This window comes from Sciurus vulgaris (assembly GCF_902686455.1).
Source record: "Sciurus vulgaris genome assembly, chromosome: 4".
Classification (NCBI taxonomy): domain Eukaryota; kingdom Metazoa; phylum Chordata; class Mammalia; order Rodentia; family Sciuridae; genus Sciurus; species Sciurus vulgaris.
The window spans coordinates 99054079-99079191 of NC_136464.1; the positions used below are offsets into that span (position 1 = coordinate 99054079).

General features: G+C 33.5%; 1 protein-coding gene across 7 annotated transcripts in view; it reads left to right on the forward strand.

Annotated features, from left to right (window-relative positions):
• ZMYM2 (zinc finger MYM-type containing 2) overlaps window positions 1-25113 on the forward strand; it is a 94575-nt gene that overhangs the window by 42488 nt on the left and 26974 nt on the right. For 4 of the 7 annotated variants that reach the window (XM_079138841.1, XM_079138840.1, XM_079138842.1 and 1 more), the window contains 3 exons: window positions 10363-10513; window positions 10956-11071; window positions 13781-16117. In XM_079138841.1, the coding sequence (XP_078994967.1) occupies window positions 10363-10513; window positions 10956-11071; window positions 13781-13933 (420 nt within the window). In that variant the 3' untranslated portion in view covers window positions 13934-16117. Of the gene's footprint in view, window positions 1-10362; window positions 10514-10955; window positions 11072-11629; window positions 11709-12187; window positions 12256-13780; window positions 16136-18879; window positions 19053-21714; window positions 21881-22463; window positions 22499-25113 lie in introns of those variants that run through there. The other 3 variants (XM_079138844.1, XM_079138839.1, XM_079138838.1) reach the window with 3 other exon arrangements.

The window sequence follows — 25113 nt, forward strand, 5'->3', positions numbered from 1 at the left end:
TCAAATAGGATTCAGGAAATAAACCAAAACATTCTTCTTTTCTAATATCCTTGTATTGTTGATAGAATCTTAATTAGATATAATGTTTGTAGCCATTCTTATTTTTTAAAAACTACATTGCTTTTTTTTTTAAGAAGGAAAAAAAAAAACCTATTTATTTTTATGTGGTGCCGAGGATCAAACCTAGTGCCTCACACATGCCAGGCAAGCACTCAACCACTGAGCTACAACCTGAGCCAAAATAGACATTTTTTTTTTCTACTTATTTTTAAAATTTTTTTTAAATTAAAATCTTTTTATTTTTACAGACTGCATTTTGATTCATTATACACAAATGGGGTACAACTTTTCATTTCTGTGGTTGTACACAGTATAGATTCACACCATTCATATACATAGGGTAATACTGTTTGTTTCATTCTACTATCTTTTGTCCTCCACCCCCTTTACCCCATTTTCCTCTACACTTTCCAAAGTTCCTTCATTTTTCTCTTCCCTCCATCACCCACCTCCCCCCCCCCCCCCAATATATATTGTCATGCACTTATCAGAGAAAACATTCAGCCTTTGGTTTTTTCTTTGGTTTTTTTGGGCTTGGCCTATTTCACTTAGCATGATATTTTCCAACTTCATCCATTTACTAGCAAATGCCATAATTTTATTCTTCTTTATGGCTGAGTAATATTCCATTGTGTGTATGTGTGTGTGTGTGTGTGCATTCTTATTTGTTATATGTTACCCTTTCTTTGTTGTTAATAAGTATTTCTTTTTGAGGCTTAGAGATTGAAGAATGAGTTCATTTCCACTTTGGAAAGTAAAACGTAGGGCTTCTCTAGGTGATATATATATATATTTTTTATTTTAATTTATTTTTATTGTAAACAAATGGGATACATGTTGTTTCTGTTTGTACATGGAGTAACAGCATACATTTGTATAATCATACATTTACATGGGGTAATGATGTTTGATTCATTCTGTTATTTTTTCCTTCCCCCCACCCCTCCCACCCCTCGTTTCCCTCTATGCAGTCCCTCCTTCCTGCATTCTTGCCCCCCTCCCAACCCCCATTATGTGTCATCATCTGCTTATCAGCGAGATCATTCGTCCTTTGGTTTTTTGAAATGGGCTTATCTCACTTAGCATGATATTCTCCAATTTCATACATTTGCCTACAAATGCCATAATTTTATTATTCTTTATAGCTGAGTAATATTTCATTTATATATATTGCGTATAAAAATGCTTTGTATTTATGTGTGTTGATTTTATAGCCTGCTATTTGCTGAATTCATTGATGAGGTCTAGAAGTTTTCTGGAGGAGGTTTTTGGATCCTCTAAATATAGAATCATGTCATCAGCAAATAGTGACAGCTTAAGTTCCTCTTTTCCTATTCATATCCCTTTAATTTCTTTAGTCTGCCTAATTGCTCTGGCTAGAGTTTCGAGGACAATGTTGAATAGAAGTGGTGAAAGAGGACATCCCTGTCTTGTTCCCGTTTGTAAAGGGAATTATTTCAGTTTTTCTCCATTAAGAATGATATTGGCCATGGGCTTAGCATAAATAGCCTTTACAGTGTTCAGGTGTGTTCCTTCTATCCCTGTTTTTTCTAGTATTTTGAGCATGAAGGGGTGTTGTATTTTGTTGACACTTTTTCTGCGTCAATTGAAATAACCATATGATTTTTATCCTTAAGTCTATTGACATGATGGATTATGTTTATTGATTTATGGATGTTAAACCATCCCTGCATTCCAGGGATGAACCCCACTTGATCATGGTGCACAATTTTCTTAATATGTTTTTGGATACGGTTTGCCAATATTTTGTTAAGGATCTTTGCATCCATATTCATCAAGGATATTGGTCTAAAATTTTCTTTCCTTGATGTGTCTTTACCTGGTTTGGGTATGAGGGTGATATTAGCTTAACAGAATGAGTTTGGTAGGGTACCCTCCTTTTCTATTTCCTGGAATAGTTTGAGAAGTATTGGAATGAGTTCTTCTTTGAAAGTCTTGTAGAACTGGGCTGAGAATCCCGTCTGGTCCTGGGCTTTTCTTGGATGTTAGGTTTTTAATGGCTTCTTCTATTTCATTGCTTGATATTGATCTGTTTAAATTGTGTATATCCTCCTGGTTCAGTTTGGGAGGAGCATATGTCTCTAGAAATTTGTCAGTGTCTTCGGTAATTTCTATTTTGTTGGAATACAGATTTTCAAAGTAGTTTCTCATTATGTTCTGTATCTCAGCGGTGTCTGTCATGATATTTCCTTTTTCATCACGAATTTTAGTAATTTGAGTTTTCTCTCTCCTTCTCTTTGTTAGTGTGGCTAAGGGTTTGTCTATTTTGTTTACTTTCTCAAAGAACCAACTTTTTGTTTTGTCAAGTTTTTGAATTGTTTCTTGTTTCAATTTCATTGATTTCAGCTCTGATTTTAATTATTTCCTGTGTTCTACTACTTTTGCTGTTATTCTGTTCTTCTTTTTCTAGGGCTTTAGCTGTAATGTTAGGTCATTTAGTTGTTGACTTTTCATTCTTTTCTGGAATGCGCACCATGCAATGAATTTTCCTCTTAGTACTGCTTTCATAGTGTCCCAGAGATTTTGATATGTTGTATCTTCGTTCTCATTGACCTCTAAGAATTTTTTTATCTCCTCCCTGATGTTTTCTGTTATCCATGTTTCATTCAATAGCATATTATTTAGTCTCCAGGTGTTGGAGTAGTTTCCTTTTTTTTACTTTGTCATTGATTTCTACTCTCAGTCCATTATGATCTGATAGAACACAAGGCAGTATCTCTATTTTATTGCATTTCCTGAGGGCTGCTTTGTGGCATAACATATGGTCTATTTTCGAGAAGGTTCCATGTGCTGCTGAGAAGAAAGTGAATCTGCTCATTAATAGATGGAATATTCTATATATGTCTATTAAGTCTAGGTTATTGATTGTGTTATTGAGTTCTATGGTTTCTTTGATTGGTTTTTGTTTGGAAGATCTATTTAGTGGTGACAGCGGTGCATTAAAATCACCCAGAATTAGTGTGTTGTGGTCTGTGTGATTCCTGAAGTTGAGAAGGATTTTTTGATGTACAGGGATGCACCATTGTTTGGGGCATAAATATTTATTATCGTTATGTCTTCCTGATTTATGGTTCCCTTAGGCAGTATGAAATGTCTTTCTTTATTTCTTCTAACTTTGGCCTGAAGTCCACTTTATCTGAAATAAGGATGGAAACCCCCACTTTTTTACTGAGTCCATGTGCGTGGTAGGTTTTTTCCCATCCTTCACCTTTAGTCTGTGGATGTCTTTTTGTATGAGATGAGTCTCTTGCAGGCAGCATATTGTTGGGTCTTTCTTTTTAATCCATTCTGCCAGTCTATGTCTTTTGATTGATGAGTTTAGGCCTTTAACGTTCAGGGTTATTTTTGAGATATGATTTGTATTCCCAGGCATTTGGCTTAGTTTTGGTGTTTAAGTTGGCTTGGTTTCTCCTTTGAGTGGTTTTTCTCTAAGGTAGTTCCTCCCTTTGCTGACCTCTATTGTTTTTCATTTCCTCCTCATGGAATATTTTGTTGAGAACATTCTGTAGTGCAGGCTTTCTATTTGTAAATTCTTTTAACTTTTGTTTATCATGGAAGGATTTTATTTCATCTTCAAATCTGAAGGTTAGTTTTGCTGGGTATAGGATTCTTGGTTGGCAACCATGTTCTTTCAAAGCTTGAAATACATTGTTCGAGGCCCTTCTAGCTTTTAGAGTCTGGGTTGAGAAGTCGACTGCTATCTGTATTGGTCTCCCCCTATATGTAATGTGATGCTTTTCTCTTGCGGCCTTCAAAATCCTATCTTTATCTTGAAAGTTAGATATTGTCATTATAAGGTGCCTTGGTGTGGATCTGTTGTGATTTTGTGCATTTGGTGTTGTGTAAGCCTCTTGTATTTGATTTTCCATTTCATTTTTCAGGCTTGGAAAATTTTCTGATATTATTTCATTGAATAGGTTGTTCATTCCTTTGGTTTGTGTCTCTGTGCCTTCCTCAATCCCAATAATTCTTAAATTTGGTCTTTTCATGATGTCCCATAGTTCTTGGAGATTCTGTTCATGATTTCTTACCATCTTCTGTGTTTGGGCAACTTTATTTTCAAGATTAATTATTTTGTCTTCATTGTCTGAGGTTCTGTCTTCCAAGTGGTCTAGTCTTTTGGTGATGCTTTCCATTGAGTTTTTTATTTTGTTTATTGTTTCCTTCATTTCAAGGATTTCTGTTTGGTTTTTTTTGAGAATCTTTATCTCTTTGTTGAAATGATCTTTTGCTTCCTGCAGGTGGTCTTTCAGCTTATTGGTATTATCATTCATTGCCTGCATTTGCTCTCTTATCTAATCCTTTGCTTCGCGAATCATCTTAATCATGTATAATCTGAGGTCCTTTTCTGACATTTCTTCTAACATACTGTCATTGGATTCTATTAATATAGAATCTAGATTTGTTTGGAGCATTTTCTTCCCTGTTTTTTCATGTTGTTCACGTATCTTCCCCTCTAACAGTGCAGATCTGGGGTATTGCAGATTTCCCCCTATAGGCTTCCAAAACCCTTTCTTTAAGAAGAGATCAGTATTAGCAGTGCCCAGTTCAGACACTATGCAATGCAAGACCAAATAGCCCCTATGAGGACAATAACAAAATTGTCATAATAAACAGAATGAGTTTGAATATTATCTGCAGTCAAGCAAACAGATTTGCAATAAGATCTGCAGTTTCAAATGGAGGACAAAGAGGATACAGAGGGATGTAGAATGTGGCTGTTAATGGGATAAGAAAAGAATATACAGAAGTTCTAGAGAATAGAAAGGGTTAGAGTATAATCAAAAGAAATTGGATGTTAGCATGCAAAAAAGGGAAAAAGACTCTGAGGGAACAGGTAAACAAAAGGAAAAGAGAGCAAGAAAAGTAAAGAAATAAAATCTTAAATTTTTTCAATAAGCAGAAAAAAGAAAATCTACAGTATAACAGTCATATATTAATGAAATTACTAGGTGATATTTAAGCATATAAGGAATAGGCCATACAAGTTACTTTCTTGTATAAGAAGGACTATAAGATACATTCCTGCCATATAAGTAGCTATCTTTTTTCTTATACCTGTTCTGTTTATTACATGCGGAGAACTATTTTCTTTTCTTGATATTGATGGATGTTGCCTGTCGGGGCTATTTGGTTTTGGTGGTTGCTAGAGCCTAAATTCAGTACCTCATGTTCGGCAAGCACTCTTATCACTGAGCTGTCCTGCAGCCCTGTTTTTTTCCCCCCCACTTTTGTTTTCTGAAATCCCATAGCATTTTTGAAAATAACCCTGAAGTTTATTCATTTTATGTGTTATTTCTGGCCCGATTGTCTGCCTCTTTGGCATCTTATTCATCAGCGCACAGAACATTTAGAGACCTTCTTGTATCCTCATACTCTACTAGTACTCTTAGTATACAAATGGAGTTAAATATTCTCAACATGACGATTTGTGATGTGTCACTTGATTATGACAGACTTTTAACCACTCAGAAAGGGGATCAATACAAGTTGCATGTAATCCATTAAGTCCAAGGTGTTCAATTTTGCGAAAATTTCACTGAAATTGATGTAGTACATTAAAATTGTTTGGAAATCAGAGACTAGAACTTAGGTATCCTTTATTATAAGTAAGAATGAAAATACAGATAGTCCTATAGTTAGGGACAGAGGGATAACACAGTGCTTATTTATAGATACAAGCCGACCTATAAAATAGGACATTGGAGGACATCAGGCAAATGTAACATCCTTTTATACATTATACAAAATGCAAACAAGTGACTTTTATCACCTGTTGAACAATTATTTTGCATGACATAGGTGTTTTCACATTGTTGTTCTTGCTATAATATGACTTCTCATGTTCAAATCTGGTATACTCTTGAATAGTAGTAGGTCTGGGAGTATTACGCTTTCTTCCTCCTGGCAGTTTCTCATTGTGTCATTTGAAGTATGCTGAGCAAATTTCTCTTTTGAAATTCATTGCATTTATGAGATCTCTTGTCTTTGGTCACAGAGCCAATTTTTTTTAAACTTCTGATGGATAAGGAATATTTGAAGACCAACCAATTGTGTCTGTCCATACCACCATTGAACTCTTTATGTGTACCTGCTGTCTTTGGTTGAGGCACATTGACTGTACTTTGTTTTTTCCTTCATTGAATTTTTCCAAGAGGTTCTATTATATTGGAGTTCATTTCAACAATGATACATTTATTATCTAATCATTTTACAATGAGAATTTCAGTATTGTATTGAATCTATAATCATATGCTCCTCTTTTTCATCATTGTGGTTGTTTTAAGAGGACACTTTAGTCTGTTTTCCCTCATGGTAACTATAACTTAAATTCTGATATTTCAGTGATGTACTAACTAGTCATAACAGTGAGTAGATATTTGAAAAAAAAAAAATAGTGTAATTTTGGATTCCCTACCATTTGAAGCATTTGCAGAACAACCTTACTTCCAAGTAAAAGATCAATTTTATTTTTCTGAGCACTTTTTCACAAACAAGTGAAAGTTGTAGCAATATCCTAATAACTGCCCAGTGTTTAGAATTTCAACCAAATCTTCAGTGAATTGTGTCTATAATAACTGATAATCATTTCATCCACTGTCAGACATACTTCAAAGATAGTGAATTTTATGCATGGCTATTTTTTTGTCAGGTTGTGGGTACTGAGGATTGAACCCAGGACCTTGCACTTATTAGGCAAATGCTCTATTGCTGAGCTACATCTCCAGCCCTCATGAATGACTTTTGAATCATATTTATTAGAAGTTGAATTTTAAAACCTTTATCTTCAGTATTCTCTTGCCATTCATTATTGTTGAAAAGTATGTGATACTTTTATGATTTTTTTTTTTTTTTTGTGGCCTGGTGATTGAACACAGGGCTTTGTGCTTGTGAGGCAAGCATTCTACCAACTGAGCTATAGCCCCAGGCCATGATTTCTTGACATTGCATTTTTAATACTTTTTTTTCTTATTTTTTTATTGTAAACAAATGGGGTACAAATTGTTTCTCTGTTTGTACATGAAGTAGAGGCATACCATTTGTGTAATCATACATTTACATAGGGCAATGGTGTTTGATTCATCCTGTTATTTTTTCCCTATACCTCCCACCCCTCTCACCCCTCTTTTCCCTCTATACACTCCCTCCTTCCTCCATTCTTGCCTCCCTCCCACCCCCCATTATGTATCATCATCCGCTTATCAATTAGTTCATTTGTCCTTTGGTTTTTTGAGATTGGCTTATCTCACTTAGCATGATATTCTCCAATTTCATCCCTTTGCCTGCAAATGCCATATTTTTTTATTCTTTGTGGCTGATTAATATTCCATTGTGTGCATGTGTGTGTGTGTGTGTGTGTGTGTATCACAGTTTCTTTATCCATTCATCAATTGAAGGACATCTAGGTTGTTTCTACAATCTGGCTATTGTGAATTTTGCAGCTATGAACATTGATGTGGCTGCATCTCTGTAGTATGCTGATTTTTAAGTCCTTTGGGTATAGGCCGAGGAGTGGGATAGCTGGGTCAAATGGTGGGTCCATTCCAAGTTTTCTAAGGAATCTCCACACTGCTTTCCAGAGTGGCTGCACTAATTTGCATCCCCACCAGCAATGTATGAGTGTACCTTTTCCCCCACATCATCGCCAACACCTATTGTTTCTTGTATTCTTGATAATCGCCATTCTAATTGGGGTGAGATGGAATCTTAGTGTACTTTTGATTTGCATTTCTCTTATTACTAAAGATGGTGAACATTTTTTCATATGTTTGTTGATTGCTTGTACATCTTCTTCTGTGAAGTGTCTTTTCATATCCTTAGCCCATTTGTTGATTGGGTTATTTGTATTCTTGGTGCAGAGTTTTTTGAGTTCTTTATATATTCTGGAAATTAGTGCTCTATCTGATGTATGAGTGGCAAAGATATTCTCCCACTCTATAGGCTTTCTCTTCGCATTGCTGATAGTTTCCTTTGCTGAGAGAAAGCTATTTAGTTTGAATCTGTCCCAGTTATTGATTCTTGCTTTTATTTCTTGTGCTATGGGAGTCCTGTTAAGGAAGTCTGATCATAAGCCAACAAGTTGAAGATTTGGACCTACTTTTTCTTATATAATCTGAAGGGTCTCTGGTCTGATTTCAAGGTCCTTGATCCATCGTGCGTTGATTTTTGTGCAGGGTGAGAAATAGGGGTTTAGTTTCATTCTGCTGCATATGGATTTCCAGTTTTCCAGCACCATTTGTTGAAGAGGTTATTTTCTCCATTGCGTGTTTTTGGCACCTTTTGACATTGCATTTTTAACGATAGATATACTCAAGTCTTCTTCATTTGACCAATAGTTTCTTATGCAGGGTAGTTTATGTATGAAAGCACAGGTTACAATTTGTCAACAAATAACCACAAGTTGAACATATTATAGTTTGTCAGGCAGTTGTGCAGTACACCACACATAACTATGCAGTGTACATTGTCCCAGTCTCCTATTTATAGGACAACTGTTTTGGAGCATTGATAATGTGAAACACAGTACATTCCTTGAAATAAAATGACATTGTAGTTTTAGAAGATGCTCTCATGAATGCATTTTATATGTCAGTTGTGTATGTAATATTTTGTTCATTTCAACTTTTAGTGGAAGTAACTTTTTCAGTAATGCTTAAGCCAGTTTCACAATGAATTTACAAATATTTTCAAATGCTCTACACTTACTATTTTTCTCAAAGGACTGGACCTCTAAAAACATTATTTCAGAGTTTCACATATATATAAGTGGTATATTTGTTGCTCAGTTTCTATAGGTATTCCACATCTGGGACAAAATAGATTAAAAATTTGTTTTTCCCATGTTTTCTTTGATTCATTTCTTCCCTTTGTTCTTTGGTACTGGGGATTGAACCCCAGTCCTTATTAGTTTTTATTTTGAGATATCTCACAAAGTGCTTGAGGCTGTCCTCAAACTTGCAGTCCTCCTGCCTCAGCTTCCTAACTAAGTAGGTGTGTGTCACCACAGCCAGCTCTGTGGTTGATTTCGAATTGACTATGAAGTTTTTTTTCTTTTTAAATACAGACATAACGGTTTATCTGATTTACATTTTTTGTAAGACTGTACATATTTTCAAGATACTGCTTTAGTCCTAGTAATTTTTTTGTAAATATGTATTTTTTAGTTGTAGATGTACACCTTTAGTTTTTTTTTTTTTGTTTGTTTTGTTTGCGCTGCTGGGGATCGAACCCAAGCACTCTGCCAACTGCGCTATCTCCCCAGCCCAATTTTTTAAAATTTATTTTTATGTGGTGCTGAGGATTGAACACAGTACCTCAAACATGCTAGGCAAGCACTCTACCACTGAGCTACCATCCCAGCTGATGTCCTGGTAGCTTTTGAAGTATTCCTTTTGATCTTACCTTCGTATTCTTTATCTCATTCTTTCAAATTACTTCACTGTTATCAAATTCTCCATGCCGAAAGTATTAATGTTATTATCTACTAACTGATTTTATTAACCTTAGTTAATAACCAGAAATCACTTTGAATGTTAAATGTTTTCATTAAAAATTTTTTGTTTGTTACCATGATCATATAGGTTTTTAAATGTGCATGAATGATTAATCTTTTGTGTGTGTGTGTGTGTTTGCGTGTGTCCGCGTTCTGGGGATTCAACCCAGAGATGCTTATCCATTGAGTCACTTCCCCACCGAGTCACTTGTTTGTACTTTGTTTAGAGACAGGGTCTTACTGAGTTGCTTAGGGCCGTGCTGAGGCTGGCTTTGAACTCTTGATCCAGGCATGTGCCACCATGCCTGACTGCTTAATCATATTTTAAGATACATTCCTAAAAAACTTGGAACCATGGAGTTGCTCAGTGGAAAAAGGATCTAGAAGTTTTCAAATTCCTGTTTTGAAGTACTTTTGATTATTAAATTTTACATTTCATGCTTTGTTTAATTTCTTCTGTCAAATAACAAAGAAGCATTTTTTTTAAAAACTCTTCCTTTTCTAGATTTTCAATTTTTACTTACTATATGTAGGGATTTTGTAAAACTTTAAGTAAGGGAAAATATTTTTGAAGGACAATTAGCTAACAACCATTGTTGGTTTGAAGTTAATTTGGGAGTCATTGTAGCTGATAGTTTGTATCCAGATGAAGTCTTCCGACTCTAAAACTGATTAGAGATTAACAAAATTGTTTTGTAGAGGCTAAAGATGTAATGAAAAATAGAACTGTGTTTTTCATAATTCAGATGTGGTTTTAAAAAATTATCTTTTTATGTTTCACGTTTTAGAAATATGGAAAACTGACAACTTGTACTGGTTGCCGAACACAATGCAGGTTTTTTGATATGACTCAGTGTATAGGTCCTAATGGATATATGGAGCCATATTGTTCAACCGCGTGCATGAATAGTCACAAGACAAAATATGCAAAATCACAAAGTAAGTTTCAGGTATTTGAAAAGTTAAAGAACTTTAATTTTTTTCCAAAAGTAACTGCTCTATAATTTTGGTTTTATACTTGTTTTTAAACTGGATTTTTGAACTTATTTTTTTATTATCATACCATTTACTGCAGACTCGATTATTATATCATTCCAGTTTTTTGAAGTGCTCTCCCTGTGTCTTAGATAAAATTGTTGTTCCATCCAAAAATTATCTAAAACATAATTTTTGATGTATCTATTTATGTTTGAGAAATAACATCAGTCTTTTTTATGACAGCATTTTTTAAAAAGTGCAAATAATCTTGAATATTTAAGGTGCAAATAGTAAAAGAAATAGTTTATAGAAGCTTCTATTTAAAAAATTTCAAAAGTCATAAGATAAGAAAAAACTTGTATTACTTTATAAAGAAATCAGATATGTACCTTTTCTTTCCTAGGTTTGGGAATTATTTGCCATTTTTGTAAGCGAAACTCTTTACCTCAATACCAAGCCACAATGCCTGATGGAAAACTGTATAACTTTTGCAATTCCAGTTGTGTGGCTAAGTTTCAGGTTTGTTATTTGTTTTGCATAACCCCCATCCCTAATTAAATACACTTAGAAAATAATCAGTGCAATATGCTTTTATCTGTTAATTTTTATATAGTTTTTTGAGGGTCTAATGGGAGGGCGAAGATTCTAGAATGAGTCATAGAATACCTGGAAAAAAAAATTTTAATATAGTTGAGCTCAATGCTTGTTGTATGATATTTTGGTTTGAATAAAATGTGAATCAGAAGGGGAACTAAATGAGTGAAGTATGTAGGTTTTTTTAGCAGCCTAGAAAGAAATGTTAAGCATATCTACTTTCCATATTAGAAATGAACCATGTAGAGGAAATTAGAGTAGACTTCTTATAATAGGCCTTAATTTAATATAGGATCAATTTTAGGGAGACGTTGGTAAACATAATATACTTTCTGACATAGTTCTTCGAAGTTGGAATATGGATAATCTCAGAAGATAGTATTGATTTAACTGGTTGACCACTAGAAAGGCATAGTTTAGAGGGGATTCAAGCATTAGTTAGGTAGTACTAGTAGGTTTACCTGTTGTGTGTGAAAATTTCAGGGTATTGCCCAAAGATTCAAACCAGTGCATAAAGCCATGCTTCATGAGTTAATTCATCCAACATTCTACTTTATTCCAGGTACTGTGCTCTATGTTTATTTAACCTGAAAATATAGTCACTTAAGTATGTTACAATAGTTACTGCAACAGCTATAGCATTTAATTTTAGATTGCTTTAAGTTTAGCCAAGTGGATGTTTTTGTTAAGTTATATACTCACTAAATTAAGATGATAAATCACATTCAAGACTGAATTTTTATTTTAGAAGTTGAGATCATGGCCATTTGATATAATCTTTTAGTAATATGTTTCTACTTTGTTAGCTTTTCTTAACTAGAAATTAAGGAATAGCATTTAATTCAAGGAGAAAAGGAGAGTATGCATATTGCTTGTCAGATGTTAAACTGTCTTCTGTTTTAATGTTGGGTAAATGGAACTGTCAACTGAAAATGTTTTAACTACTTTTTAAAATTCAAACTTTTATTGCTTATGACTTGATGTAATGCTGTGTACTCTGTATTTTAAAGAAATACTTAATTTAGACTCTTGATTTTGAAGAATGCATCCAGATACATCTATATGCAGCCTCATCACTGTTGGCTAATGAATAATAAAAAGTTGGCAAACAGAAAGGCATTTTTTCCCCCTTTTTCTGGAAAACAGATGATGTATTTGAACTTTGTGTGTTTACTGGATTTTTTTCCTTTTAAAAGTAAGATAATAGTTTAGAACTTAGTCTGTTTGGACTGTTATAACAAAATATTTTAGAATGCATAGTTCATAAACAACAGAAATTTATTTCTCACAGTTTTAAAAACTGGGAATTCCAAGATAGTGCTGTGATAGATTTGCGCCTTGTGAAGGCCCTTTCTGTAGAGTAGAGGGTAACTTCTCACATGTCCTCATGTGGTTGAAGGAGCCAACAAGCTCCCTTGAATGATTTTTTAAGGAAACTAACAAGATCAAGAGAAGGGCCCAGAGACCTCTTAATGTCACATTGGAGTTTAGGATTTCAACATGTGAATTTGGAAGGACCACAGACATTCAGACCATAATGTACTCAAATTTGTTTTAACAGAATAGTTAACCTTAAATGAGGTTCAATTCTTTTGGTACCTCTAAGGATATTTTTTTTTTTTTTTTTTTCATTTTATCTTTGGTATTCAGTGATACTAGATGTATTAAATCTGCCGTATTTTATTTTTTCTGCGGACTTTAATTGTGTTGTAGTGTATACAAATGTTTAAAAAATGATAAAATATCTTTTTCTCCACTGTTCCTTCAATTTTATTAATTGTTCATGGATTTTGATTATGAATATGTATAATGTGTGATATGGCTTAAAAGACTGCTAATTATATACCACTTTAATCACTACTCAGATTAAGAATTAGAAAAACAATGTTTAAAAACCATGTATGCTTAAGTCCTGTATTAATCTGTAAATTAAATTTTAACTTTTAAGAAATGTAACAAGGAGCTAGGGTTGTAGCTCCAGTGGTAGAGTGCTTGCCTAGCACACATGGGGCATTGAGTTTGATCCTTAGCACCACATAAAAAATAAAAAAAATAAAGGTATTGTGTTTATCTACAACTAAATTTTTTTTTAAATGTAATAAAACTAAAATGAATTCCTGGCATGAATAGTAAGTAATGTAGGCCATAACACCACTGATGGACTTCAAATGAAATTGTGGCATTGATGTAGTGAGACGGATCATTAGTACATGAGATATTTGGAGAAAAACAATTAAGACCTAGTGTTTTTTTTTTTAATTTTCAGACTTTTTGTTTTGTTTTTCCTTTTTTACTTTTATTTGCTACTTCAGAACTTGGGCAATTAACCTCAATATTATTGTTTAAATTTTCAAGTGAAGAAAACCATAATTGAATTGTATTTTTCCTATATAGTTTTTAAAATTTTAGGTAAATAGTAATCCTTTGGTTAAAAAGCAATAAATTTCAATTTTATAAAATAGTATGTTACCATAATTTTTAAAGACAAAATTCAGAAATACAGTTTTGTATGCTGTATTTTAAACAATATTTAACAGAGATACATGTGACTTTCTATATATAGTAGATTTTTCATAGTAATCACAAGTAGTAATTCTCCATGCCCAGCTCAGTCTATTTTATTCTTTATTTTAGGCACTAAGCATGCAGTCATCTCCAAATGGCCAATTTGTAGCACCAAGTGATATTCAGTTGAAATGCAACTACTGCAAAAATTCCTTTTGTTCAAAACCGGAAATCCTGGAATGGGAGGCAAGTCACATTTTGTTATGTATTTTATGTATATAGCTAAAATGAAAATTTAGTAAAATAACGACTATTTCTTAGTAGGTATGTTTTTCAGATTTTGTGGTGATTGGCTTAGTAGTTAATGTGGGAGTAAAATCAGCACAATCTATCTCTTTTTGGGTTAAGCAAAAATTATTGAAGTCATATTTGCAATATATTATGCCCATAAGATAGTACAGAATTCTACTTTGTTTAGCTGTTTACCTAGAGCAACTTTGTCAATTTTTTCCATTTTCCTCCTTGGCCTCAAAGATATTAACTCTGAACTATAATACCTTCAGTACCTGTAAAAATTAGAATTTGTTAGTCATACCACATTGTCATTTAACTTTGTATAATTGTTTCAATAAAAGAAGATAGGAGTATAGATCTTTACTTTAACTTTATTTTCCCTTCCTTATCACTGTTACCTTCAACCAGTTTACTTATTTACTTGGCATGTCCTTTTGCCATTAGCACTTATGAGCATGGGCTTTTATTTCCATAAGGGGATAGTAAGGGATGGATAAATGGACAAGACAGCCATCATTGCCCATTGGTTTCTTGAGCAGTACTCACCTTTGTTCCTTCTGTGTTTTCACTCTTTTGACAGGATGGTGTGGGAGGTGGTATTAAAATGGTGAATAAGATGTAGAACTAACAATAGATTGCTCTTAAGACAAAATTTATTAGTGATTGTTGGCATGTCACTCAGTATCTTCAGTCTTAGGTAAAAGATGGTACCCCAAACTGAACTGCATGATTTCTAAAGTAGTTGGAAATCTGAAATTTCATCACTTTAGTGCTTGAAAAATTTTTTTAGTTTATTATTTTGTTTGGTGCTGTCTCCAGAACATTTAAATCAGTTGGTTTTCTGAGACTGTTGTTGGTTGGCATCCAGTGATGATTTCTAGCATTAATATCCTCTTTAAGCTGACAGCAGGAAAAGTGTTGAAGGCCCAACAACAAAGAATAAAGGAACGAGGGAATGAGGAAAGAAATCCATTAGTAAGCACTAAAATAGTGTCACATAGAAAGTGAAAATCCTGGATCAAATTTTGATAATACTAGATGAAAATGAGGTCCTCCCTATCATGTATGTGTCAGTGTTCCCCAACTTTTGCAATCTTGGTGTGTTGCTTTTATTTGCATGGATGCAAGTGTTGGAAGCAGGCTGAAGGAGAGCTTGTCTTGTTCCTCAGGAGACTGAGAGTTCAGGGCCCCTTGCTACTTATTTATTCCATGGTTGGCAGTTGTGGTTTCTTTGTTGCCTTTGTACTCTTACAAGTTACATATTCATAATGGGGCAACTTTCAACTGATGATTGTCTTAATTATTTTGAGTTTATACTTAGGCTTATTGACCTTTATTTAGATCTTCACATTTTTTTGATAACTATTAAGTAGATGTTTTAGAATTAACCTGTATCTTCCACTAATAATGGGGAAAAAAATTACTGCATTCCAGGAAGTTTTCATTTGTTTGTAACTACTTGACTGGGCATTTGAAAAGTAGCTTTAGTTATTATGGGTTTGGGGCCAGGATAAATAATTTAACAATTAGTAACCATGTTCCAATCAAGAGAACCAACTCTCACAGCACACTATAGGATAGCACCAAATTGAATGCTTTCACCATGATAGATCTGTTACAGGAATCTATCATGGTGTGACAGGAATGTGATTGAATCTACTCAGCAGAGAATATTTCTTTTTGACTGAGAATGTTTTTAGTATCATAATTCTTATCTTTCTGTAACTTATGTTCTATCTTCATTGTTTCTTTCCTGTTTATCAAATTCTGTTAGCAATATCAAATTGCCATCTTACTGTAGTGATACTTTGACTGTTTCAGGGTGGTTAATGGTGTTGAATTTTGTAGAGGTGTGTTTTATATTTCTCTGTAAATTGGTTGTACTAGGTGTATGTTGCCTATAGGAAATGTATCCCCAAGGATACTAATATTAAAATAGGTAAATGATTTAACCTTGTTTCTATATAAGTGGTTTATTTCTGAAATTTGTTATTGAGGTGGTTGTCATATACTTACCAAGGTTCCCATTGTGCATTTAGAACAAAGTGCATCAGTTCTGCAGCAAAACTTGTTCAGATGACTATAAGAAGTTACATTGCATAGTTACATATTGCGAATACTGTCAAGAGGAGAAGACTCTTCATGAAACAGTAAATTTCTCTGGCGTTAAGAGACCTTTCTGTAGTGAAGGCAAGTGTATATACAGTATTGTTCATAACTTTTATTGATATTTAATGTTTTTTGCCAAAGCATTTTAAAAAAATATATAAATACCTATGACCAGAGTAGCTGCACATTTTAATTTAGCTGAGTAATAAATTGAGTTCACTTTTCTACTTGCTTATTTTGTTATATTCTGTATGTATTTTAGACTTCTGAGCCTCAAGGTTTTCTCTCTAAAAAATTGATAACCACTTTTCCATTACAAGGACGTTTTGAGAATCAAATAAAAGTATTATGATACCATGCCATCTCTGAACCTATGCATTGTGGTGTGAAAGTTCATTTTCTAAGTGAATTAGAATTGTTGTCCATTGGCTTAATTTTCCTACCTTTTTACTGCATAGCCTACAAAGGTTTTCCATATATAGGTTGAACATCGCTAATCTGAAAATCTGGAATTCAAAACTTTTTAAGTATCAACATGATGCTCCAACATTGTTGGATTTTGGAGTATTTCAGATTTTGGGATTTTTGTATTAGAGAGACTCAGTAAGATCTGAGAATATTAAAAAACAAACAAACAAACTCCCAACCTGAAACCCTTTTGGTCTTCCTGTATTTCAAATAAGGAATACTTAATCTGTACCAGAGAGAAAAATCACATGCAACAATAACACTGCAGTGGGGGAAAACTTTTAGTTTTAAATTTGGGTTGCCTGGGAGTTACTCTGTGTTCTGTTATAGCATATTCAAGAATTTCCCTTCTTCTCTTCTATACTTTTTATTGCTGTTGTTCCAGGTGGCAGATTATAGAAATAAATTGTAAACCAGCCTCTCCAAAGATGTGAACCAGGATTGTAGCTGTGGGTTTTTTGAGCTCTTGTCATGCATTTCTCAAATGTTGCATTCTCATTCTAAGCTGACTTTCACTTTTTATTCTTTCTTTGGCTCAAGTCACTGAGCTTTGAGCTTTCCTATCTGCTGTCTTCATCAGTTGTTTTCCAGTGATGATTTTTTTTTTTTAAATCTACTTTTTCTATGGATTTCTAGTACTAGTTTGGTGCAAGAGAAAGGTTGGAAAATTCTCAATGCCAGCAGTAGGAAATGAAAGAAAGATTTATAACTAGTGACACCAATTATACTTTTCACATCTAATATTTTATGTTAGTAAGTAGATACTATTTATAAAAACAAGGCATTCCTACTTAGGTTTAATTGGTACATTTCACCTAGAATGAAAGGCAACCATATTTTACTATTGCTTAAGAATAAAGGTATAATGAAAAATGATAAATCCTAAAATGTTAAGATTAATTCCAAATTTTTTCTTTTTACACTTGTTTTTGTGTAATAACAGTCTTCCTCGTTCACATGTATGAACACATTTATGTTAATCGTTCACATATGTCAGTGAACTTGTATCATTTAGATTCCCATATGGATTTTAATAAAATTATTAGAGAGTAACAGACTGATGATTGACATTTAAGAGCATAATTTTCCATTGGAAGGACTTAAAAATTTAGATGGGTAAAAATAAATTAAAAAGAATTTGTATTTTTTCCTGTTAAATACTATTTTTGCTTTCTCTTATTTCACCTAGTTTTCTGCTGAAACCTGTTAGAAATAACATACCTAGTATTACCACCAAAATCTTAATTAGATAAAGTTAATAAAGGTAAATTTTTAAAAGTACTTTTTAATGTAATTCAAAATAACAGAAAAGTCTTAGTACACAAATGATTGAAAATTGATTAAATAAAAATTTGCAGTTCATTCCAGGTAAAGTGGCACATGCCTGTAATCCCAGCAGCTTGGGAGGCTGAGGTAGGAGGATGGCAATTTCAAAGCCAGCCTCGGAAGCTTGGCAAGACCCTATCTAAAAAAATGGGCAAGGCTGGCTGGGGATGAGGCTCAGTTGTTAAGTGCTTCTGGGTTCAATCCCATACACGCCCCTAAGCAAAGCAAAACAAAAACTGCAAAATACAAAAAACAAAAAAACTTGGAATTCATGTTCACAAGTGGGAAAGATAATTTAAAATTATGTTGAGGACAGAAAGTTTGTTGTGGAGGTGTCATTTGAGCTCATTATTACAGGATGGGTAGAATTTCATTAGATCACAAATGAGTAAAAAGTCATTCTAGTTACTTGGCACAGTTTGAATACAAGTATGGAAGATGGGTTTAATCCTCAGATATTACAGGGCATATATTAGATTTGTAAAAATACTTAATATTTTTATGTACTAAGTAAAAAGTATTTCATTAAGGGAATAGATAACAGTATTGTCTATGGATAAGTCAGTAAACAGTTTACACTTCTTTGAAGGATTGATGTAGGGTAACGGTAGAAAATTTGGCTAAAATGATTACCTAGTTGAACATGTCTGTAAATTTACCCAGAGCCTGTCAGCAGGCTGTGTTATTCATTTCTCTAACATGCTTATTTGTGTTTTACTTTCTCTGATACTTAAGATTCTATTTAATAGAGCAGATAAAAATAGTTCTAAGACATTACTAGATTTTAACACCTTAAAAGCAGCATTGTTTGAACCAACTTGTTAAATGTTTTCTAATATAATAATCTATATTCTGTTCCAGTTTTTATAGATTATTGTAGATCACAGTAGATTTTAGAGTTTTGATCAGGAGGGAAAGGACTTTATATGCAAATTTATTGGATATGTTCTAAAACTAATAATCTACTTATAAAAATCTTAAAATTTGATTTTTCATGTGTCGTTGGTTTTAATATTTAAAACATTTTTCAGGCTGCAAACTGTTATACAAACAGGATTTTGCAAGGCGTTTAGGATTAAGATGTGTTACCTGCAACTATTGTTCTCAGCTGTGTAAGAAGGGTGCAACTAAAGAACTTGATGGTGTTGTGAGAGATTTCTGCAGTGAAGACTGCTGTAAAAAATTTCAGGATTGGTACTACAAGGCAAGTAAATCCAGATTTTGATTACTTTGGCAATAAATCCAGATTTTGATTACTTTGACGAGTCTTTCAATGAACTTTGTAGTTACTACCTTAGTAAATATAGTAACATTTATTTTTAAAATCTACACACTTTAGGTATAGTCCTGGATATACTGTTCATTAAAATTATTTTGCATTTTAGCCAGGCGTGGTGGTATACGCCTATAATCCAAGTGGCTCAGGAGGCTGAAGCAGGAGGATTGTTTGTTCAAAGCCTCAGCAGTTTAGTGAGGTCCTAAACAACTCAGGGAGACCGGCTCTAAATAGAATATAAAAAAGGACTAGGAATGTGGCTCAGTGGTTAAGCACCTTTGGGTTCAATTCCTGGTTCTGGATCAAAAAAAAAATATTTTGCATTTCAGTTATTTATAACTTGCAGTAGGATTTTTATCATCTTTTTTATTTAGTTATTACTAAAGATTAGATTATACTTGTATTTTTCAGTGATATAGTTCAATCGATTATTTCTCTAAACTTTGTTGTTTTTTCACTAAATAGAAATATTTTTGATACCTCCATTATCAGTTTTGAGTATTAGTATTGGTTGGTCTGGATGTGTTTTTAAAACACTTTTCCTCTTTTGCCTTTTTAATTGTAGAGTTTTGGAGACTTTCAGATTGATAGGACACTTAGTAGAGACCAAAACTATTTGATTTGAAATTGTAAATAAGTGTGTGTTTTATGAAAATTTACCTTTAAAAAGTCAAATCCCCTTTGGCCCACTATATTAGCTTTTTCTTGTGTGTGTTTTTTTTTTTTTTTTTTGTGTGTGTGTGTGTGTATGAGACTGAATATAAATTTGAACTTTGGTGGTTGGGTATTAACCAAGAAAAAAATATTAATTTTCTGTGTTGATAACATGGAAAATGATCTCAGTGCTAAAATTCTATGTGCAGCTGCATGTGATAGACACCATGACTTCAAAATTGTGATAGATATCTCTACAGAAACAAACAATAAGATGGCTGTTTAGTTCACTTTATAAAAGTTGGTTAGTGTTAAAATTACTTGGAGAATTGTAGAAATTCTTGGCTTGGTGTTTGAATATCTACGACTCAACATAGTAACTGATATAAATAAAAAGGAAGATAACTTGTCAGAGATAGAATAATGGAGGCTGAGGGTTTTGGTGTACTTTTTAAAAAAATTACTTCATTATTTTAATCTTATTTCTGAATGAATGAAATCTTAAGGTTCAGGTTCAAATGTTAGAAATACACAGAGGACAAAGTCACAAACACCATCTCACTTGCATTCATTTTAGCGTCTAAACCAGTGTTTGGTTCTATTGTAGGTAGTAGTGTTTGTATGAAACAAGAAAATATTTCTTTGATGGTCTTAAATGCTTAGTTTTAGTTTCAAGCACATCTTTCTCTTCACCATTTAGATTTTTATTTATTCATTTATTTAACAGCACTGGGAATCATATTTATTTTACAGCTAGGCTCCTCACACATAGTAAGCAAGTGCTCTACCACTGACCCTACATCCCCAGCCCTCCTGACTAGGAATTTTAACATAATATTTATTTATAGAACTTTATCTGAAACATAGAGATTTCAAAATCTACAGTATAAAACTCCAGATTATTTAAAGCAATCATGGAAAGCCACTGTCACAATTATTAAGAATAATTAATAATATTTGTTGCTTTATTAATTTCTTAGCTACTAGTTAAACTGGATGTCAATTTAAAAAATTACAGTAATTAAGTTTCTAGATCAGAAAACTATGACAAGAACCATATTTGAAATTAATTACTTTTATCATTTGGTCCATTCATTGATCACGATATTCAGGAAGAATGAAAATGGACAAAATCTAGAAAAATGGGATCTTTTTTATAAAGTAAAAGTAAAAAAAAAATCTGTCCCTAGATTGACTCGGCATCATAAAGGATAATTGTGTATGAATTTTAGTGGTGTCCCCCCCTTTTTATGTTAAATTGTGGACCAGGTGGGGCTGATTGCTAGATGTGGATCAGATTGGGTGTGTGAAGATAATTATTGTTTTTAAAAGTAATTAAAACTGATGGAGGAAGGAGGGACTGTATAGAAGGAAAAGAGGGGTGGGAGGGGTGAGGGGGAAGGGAAAAAATAACAGAATGAGTCAAAAACTATTACCCTATGTACATGGATGATTACACAAATTGTGTGCCTCTACTTATTAAACTTAAAAAACTAAAATATTTCGAGTTAACATTTCTAATTTTCCCATCAGAAGAGCTTGCTTCAAAATTACTCAGGTCTTATACAACTAAGCTAGGAAATATGTTCACTAACCAGAAATTTTCAAGGTAATAATTTTAGTATTCTTCTACTAACATATTATTAGGGCACTCTAAATTATTTAAAAATAATGAAATGGATTGTATTAATTTGGTTTACCAATGTTCATTTAGTTATCCATCTTTATAATGCTAGTCTTGATTTATGGTAAATGTAGGGAACTTCACCAATTACAGAAATTACACTAATTTTTTCCTTTTTTTTAAGAATTTTATTGTCTGTATAACTTTTTTTTATCAGATATTATCACATTTGGCAGTAATCACTATAAACTTACGTGTTGTATTTTAAACATTTTAATTTGAAACATCTAAAACCATTCCTTTTTTATGAAGGCTGCAAGGTGTGACTGTTGTAAATCTCAAGGAACTCTTAAAGAGCGAGTGCAGTGGCGTGGAGAAATGAAACATTTCTGTGATCAACACTGCTTACTACGTTTTTATTGTCAACAAAATGAGCCCAACATGACAACTCAGAAAGGACCTGAAAACTTACATTATGGTATGGAGTAATTTAGGTGGGAACTTGAAAACCCTATGTATCAGTTTGTATTTTCTTAGTTTTGAATATAAAGCACTGATAATGAATAGTTGATTTTGGAGATAGTTTAATAGCAACTTAAATGCCATAGTTTCTCTACAAAGAACCCCATATAGTATTTTAATTGGTACTGTTCATTTCTTGCTAATTGAAAAAAATAGTGCCTAGTTGGAGCAGAGAGAAGCTGAATAAAATTATAACAAAATTTTAAAAAATCATCTATCATGTGACAATTTGTAATTTTAAATGAAACCAGTTTTTATCAAATTATATGTGCCTGGTGTAGGCTGAATGGAACAAACCTCTTTAGAAGGTATTACTTTTTATTTTATATTAGAGCTACATCTAAAAACAGTATTTATTCCAAAGCAGTTACATTCAGAGGTAGCAAAATGAAGAGTTAATTATACCTATTAATCTGTATGTCTGTACTTTCTACTCAAATGTTAAATTCTTAAAATGGTTTTAAATATTTTCTTCACTCACATCTTAAATTTTGAAGTGATACTTGTTTTATTTAAACTTTTTTTTGTTTATTTTTTAGATCAGGGCTGTCAGACGTCCCGAACCAAAATGACGGTAAGTATTGCTTAAATACTTTTAAGTTGTGATTTTATAATTCGAGGGTGAAAATAATTAGGGCAATGTAATCTGATTATAATAATAAGCTGTGATTTCCTTTGTTGAGATATTGGAAGTTATTAGCTGAGTTATTACTACTAATGACTTTCATACATGCTAGGAAACAGAAGTGGAATTAATTGGAAACTCTAGCCAGGTGAGGAAGATAGACATATCAAGGGCATTTGAGTTGAAGTTCTTGTCATAGGTACATCTGTAAGATGGTAGCACTAGTATGTTTGAAAAGATGGATTGTATATGGTTCTCAAAGACTGAATAAACTAACTGTAAACAGTTGAGTAGGAGGTTCCCAGGTAGATAGGCATGAAAAGTAGGAGGAATAATGTGCACAGCAAATATGTGTTTGACAGAGCTATTCATTAGGGTCAAGCTTGAAGGGGATCTTTGATTGAATAATGGAAAGTGAGACTGAAAGGATAGAGTGAATCAGATGATGTATTTTTAAAAGAGATCTGATGATCTACGTTGGTGATTAGGATCTGTGAGTTTTTAAATTGTAGAAATATCCAGATGTCCTTTTGTACACCTCCACCCCCCTCCTTCTCTTGTATTTGGCCTTTTTTTTTTCTCTCCCTTTTTGATGTAATGCATCAAATTCTGCTTCTGTGTTGCCATGAGTTTTGTAGTTGAAAGTTGCATTTTGTATATATTGACTGCTAAAGACCAAAAGGAATTCTTTTGCTACACTTTGAAGAACAGTGAGGCTCTGCCTCTTTAGGTTTTGTCTTCTGGAATTTCAAGCATTCTTATTCAAATGGAAGCTCTTCAGGAGTCATTTATTGGCATCACAATTAGTCTCTGGGTTAGTTCTTGTGGTAAGAAAGACTAGAGGAGTGAGTGGGTCTTATTAGTTCCTAGCTATAGTAAGAACCACCTAGCAGGATTTCAAGACCTTCTGATTTCTTGTTTCCATCTCAGAAATTCTTATTTTAGAAAAGTTGTTCAGGTGATTCTAATATGTAAGCAGAGATTGAGAATCACCAATACACAGTGGACCTTCTATATCTTTGGGTTCCCTATCTGCAGATTCAGTCAAACTAGGATTGAAAATACTGGAGGAGAATTCCAGAAAGTTTCAAGAAACAAAATTGCCATATGCCAGGCATTGTGCTGAATCCACATGAATGAAGTGATGTAGGCACACTGTGGTGTAGCGTCCTACCATTTCATAGATATTCTGTCTCTCTTCAGTACTCCTCTATTTGCCTGTTATACTACGTAGTTAGGTGTACGCTGGTTGTGTCTGTGTCAAATCTGCACAAATATTTTTCCCAACACAGTATAACACTTATTTTTGTAGCATTTACACTATATTTGCTATTATAAGTCATCTTGATATGATTAAAAGTACATTGGAGGATGTGCTTAGGTTTATACAAATATAGCATTTTATATAAGGGATTTGAGTATCTGCATATTTTGGTATCTGTGCGGTCTCCCCCAATCAAATCTCTCCCATACTGAGGGATGAATATAGATGAAAGATCAGTGTTTTTACATTCATTCTGTTCGGTGTTTGTTTTGATGTTGACAAGTGGGACATAGCCCTAGAAAAGTAAGAGTGCTTTTTTTCTCTTTGCCTTTCCTTTTCTACTCCTTGTGGAAATAACATTTTTAAGTCAGATAATTCAGAAGTACTTAAAGTATTTAGCTGAATTATCTGATTTTAATACCAGGATTTTCATTCTTGGTAAAGAGTATAAAAATGATTCCCCTCCCCCGTTTTTAAAAATGGTACTGCTGATTGAACCCAAGACCTTGCACATGGTTGGCAAGTGTTCCACCACTGAGCTACATCCCTAGCCCTTTTCATCTTATTTTGAGGCAGTTTCACTAAGTTGCCAAGGCTGGCCTTGAACTTCGTGTGGATCCTTCTGCCTCAACCTCCCTGATTTGCTGGGATTACCTTGCCCACCTTTTATTTTTGTTATATTTGTGCAATCAGCCAGTAAGGTACCTCCTTACTGCATTTTTGATGAGCTAGGAAAGTCAGGGTACCATTGTGACTATTGCAATTGTATTATTAAGTTCCTTCCCATTTTTCCTTTGTAGGTTTTTGGAATTTGGACCCATATGGCCCAGAGAATGAAAGTGTAGTTAGATTATTTTGTGGCAAGTTATTTCACTGTTGTTTGTGTGTTTCCTTATTTGTAAAATCAGGGTGAAAATGGTACCCACCTCAGGTTTGTCACATACTAAATGCTGAACACATAACTGTTCTGTTCCAGATCTCATAGTGGCAAGTGGCAGTGTATATGGCAGTTAATAACATATTCTTTCGCATCAGATGAATCTTTTTTTTTTTTTTTTTTTTTGGAGGGGGGGTACTGGGAATTGAACTTAGGGGCATTCAACCACTGAGCCACATCCCCAGCCCTATTTTGTATTTTATTTAGAGACAGGGTCTCACTGAGTTACATTGCTGAGGCTGGCTTTGAACTCTTGATCTTCTGTCTCAGTGTCCTGAACCACTGGGATTACAGGTATGCGCCAGCCACTGTGCCTGACCAGATGAATCTCTGAATTCTAATTTCAGAGCTTTTAAACTTTCT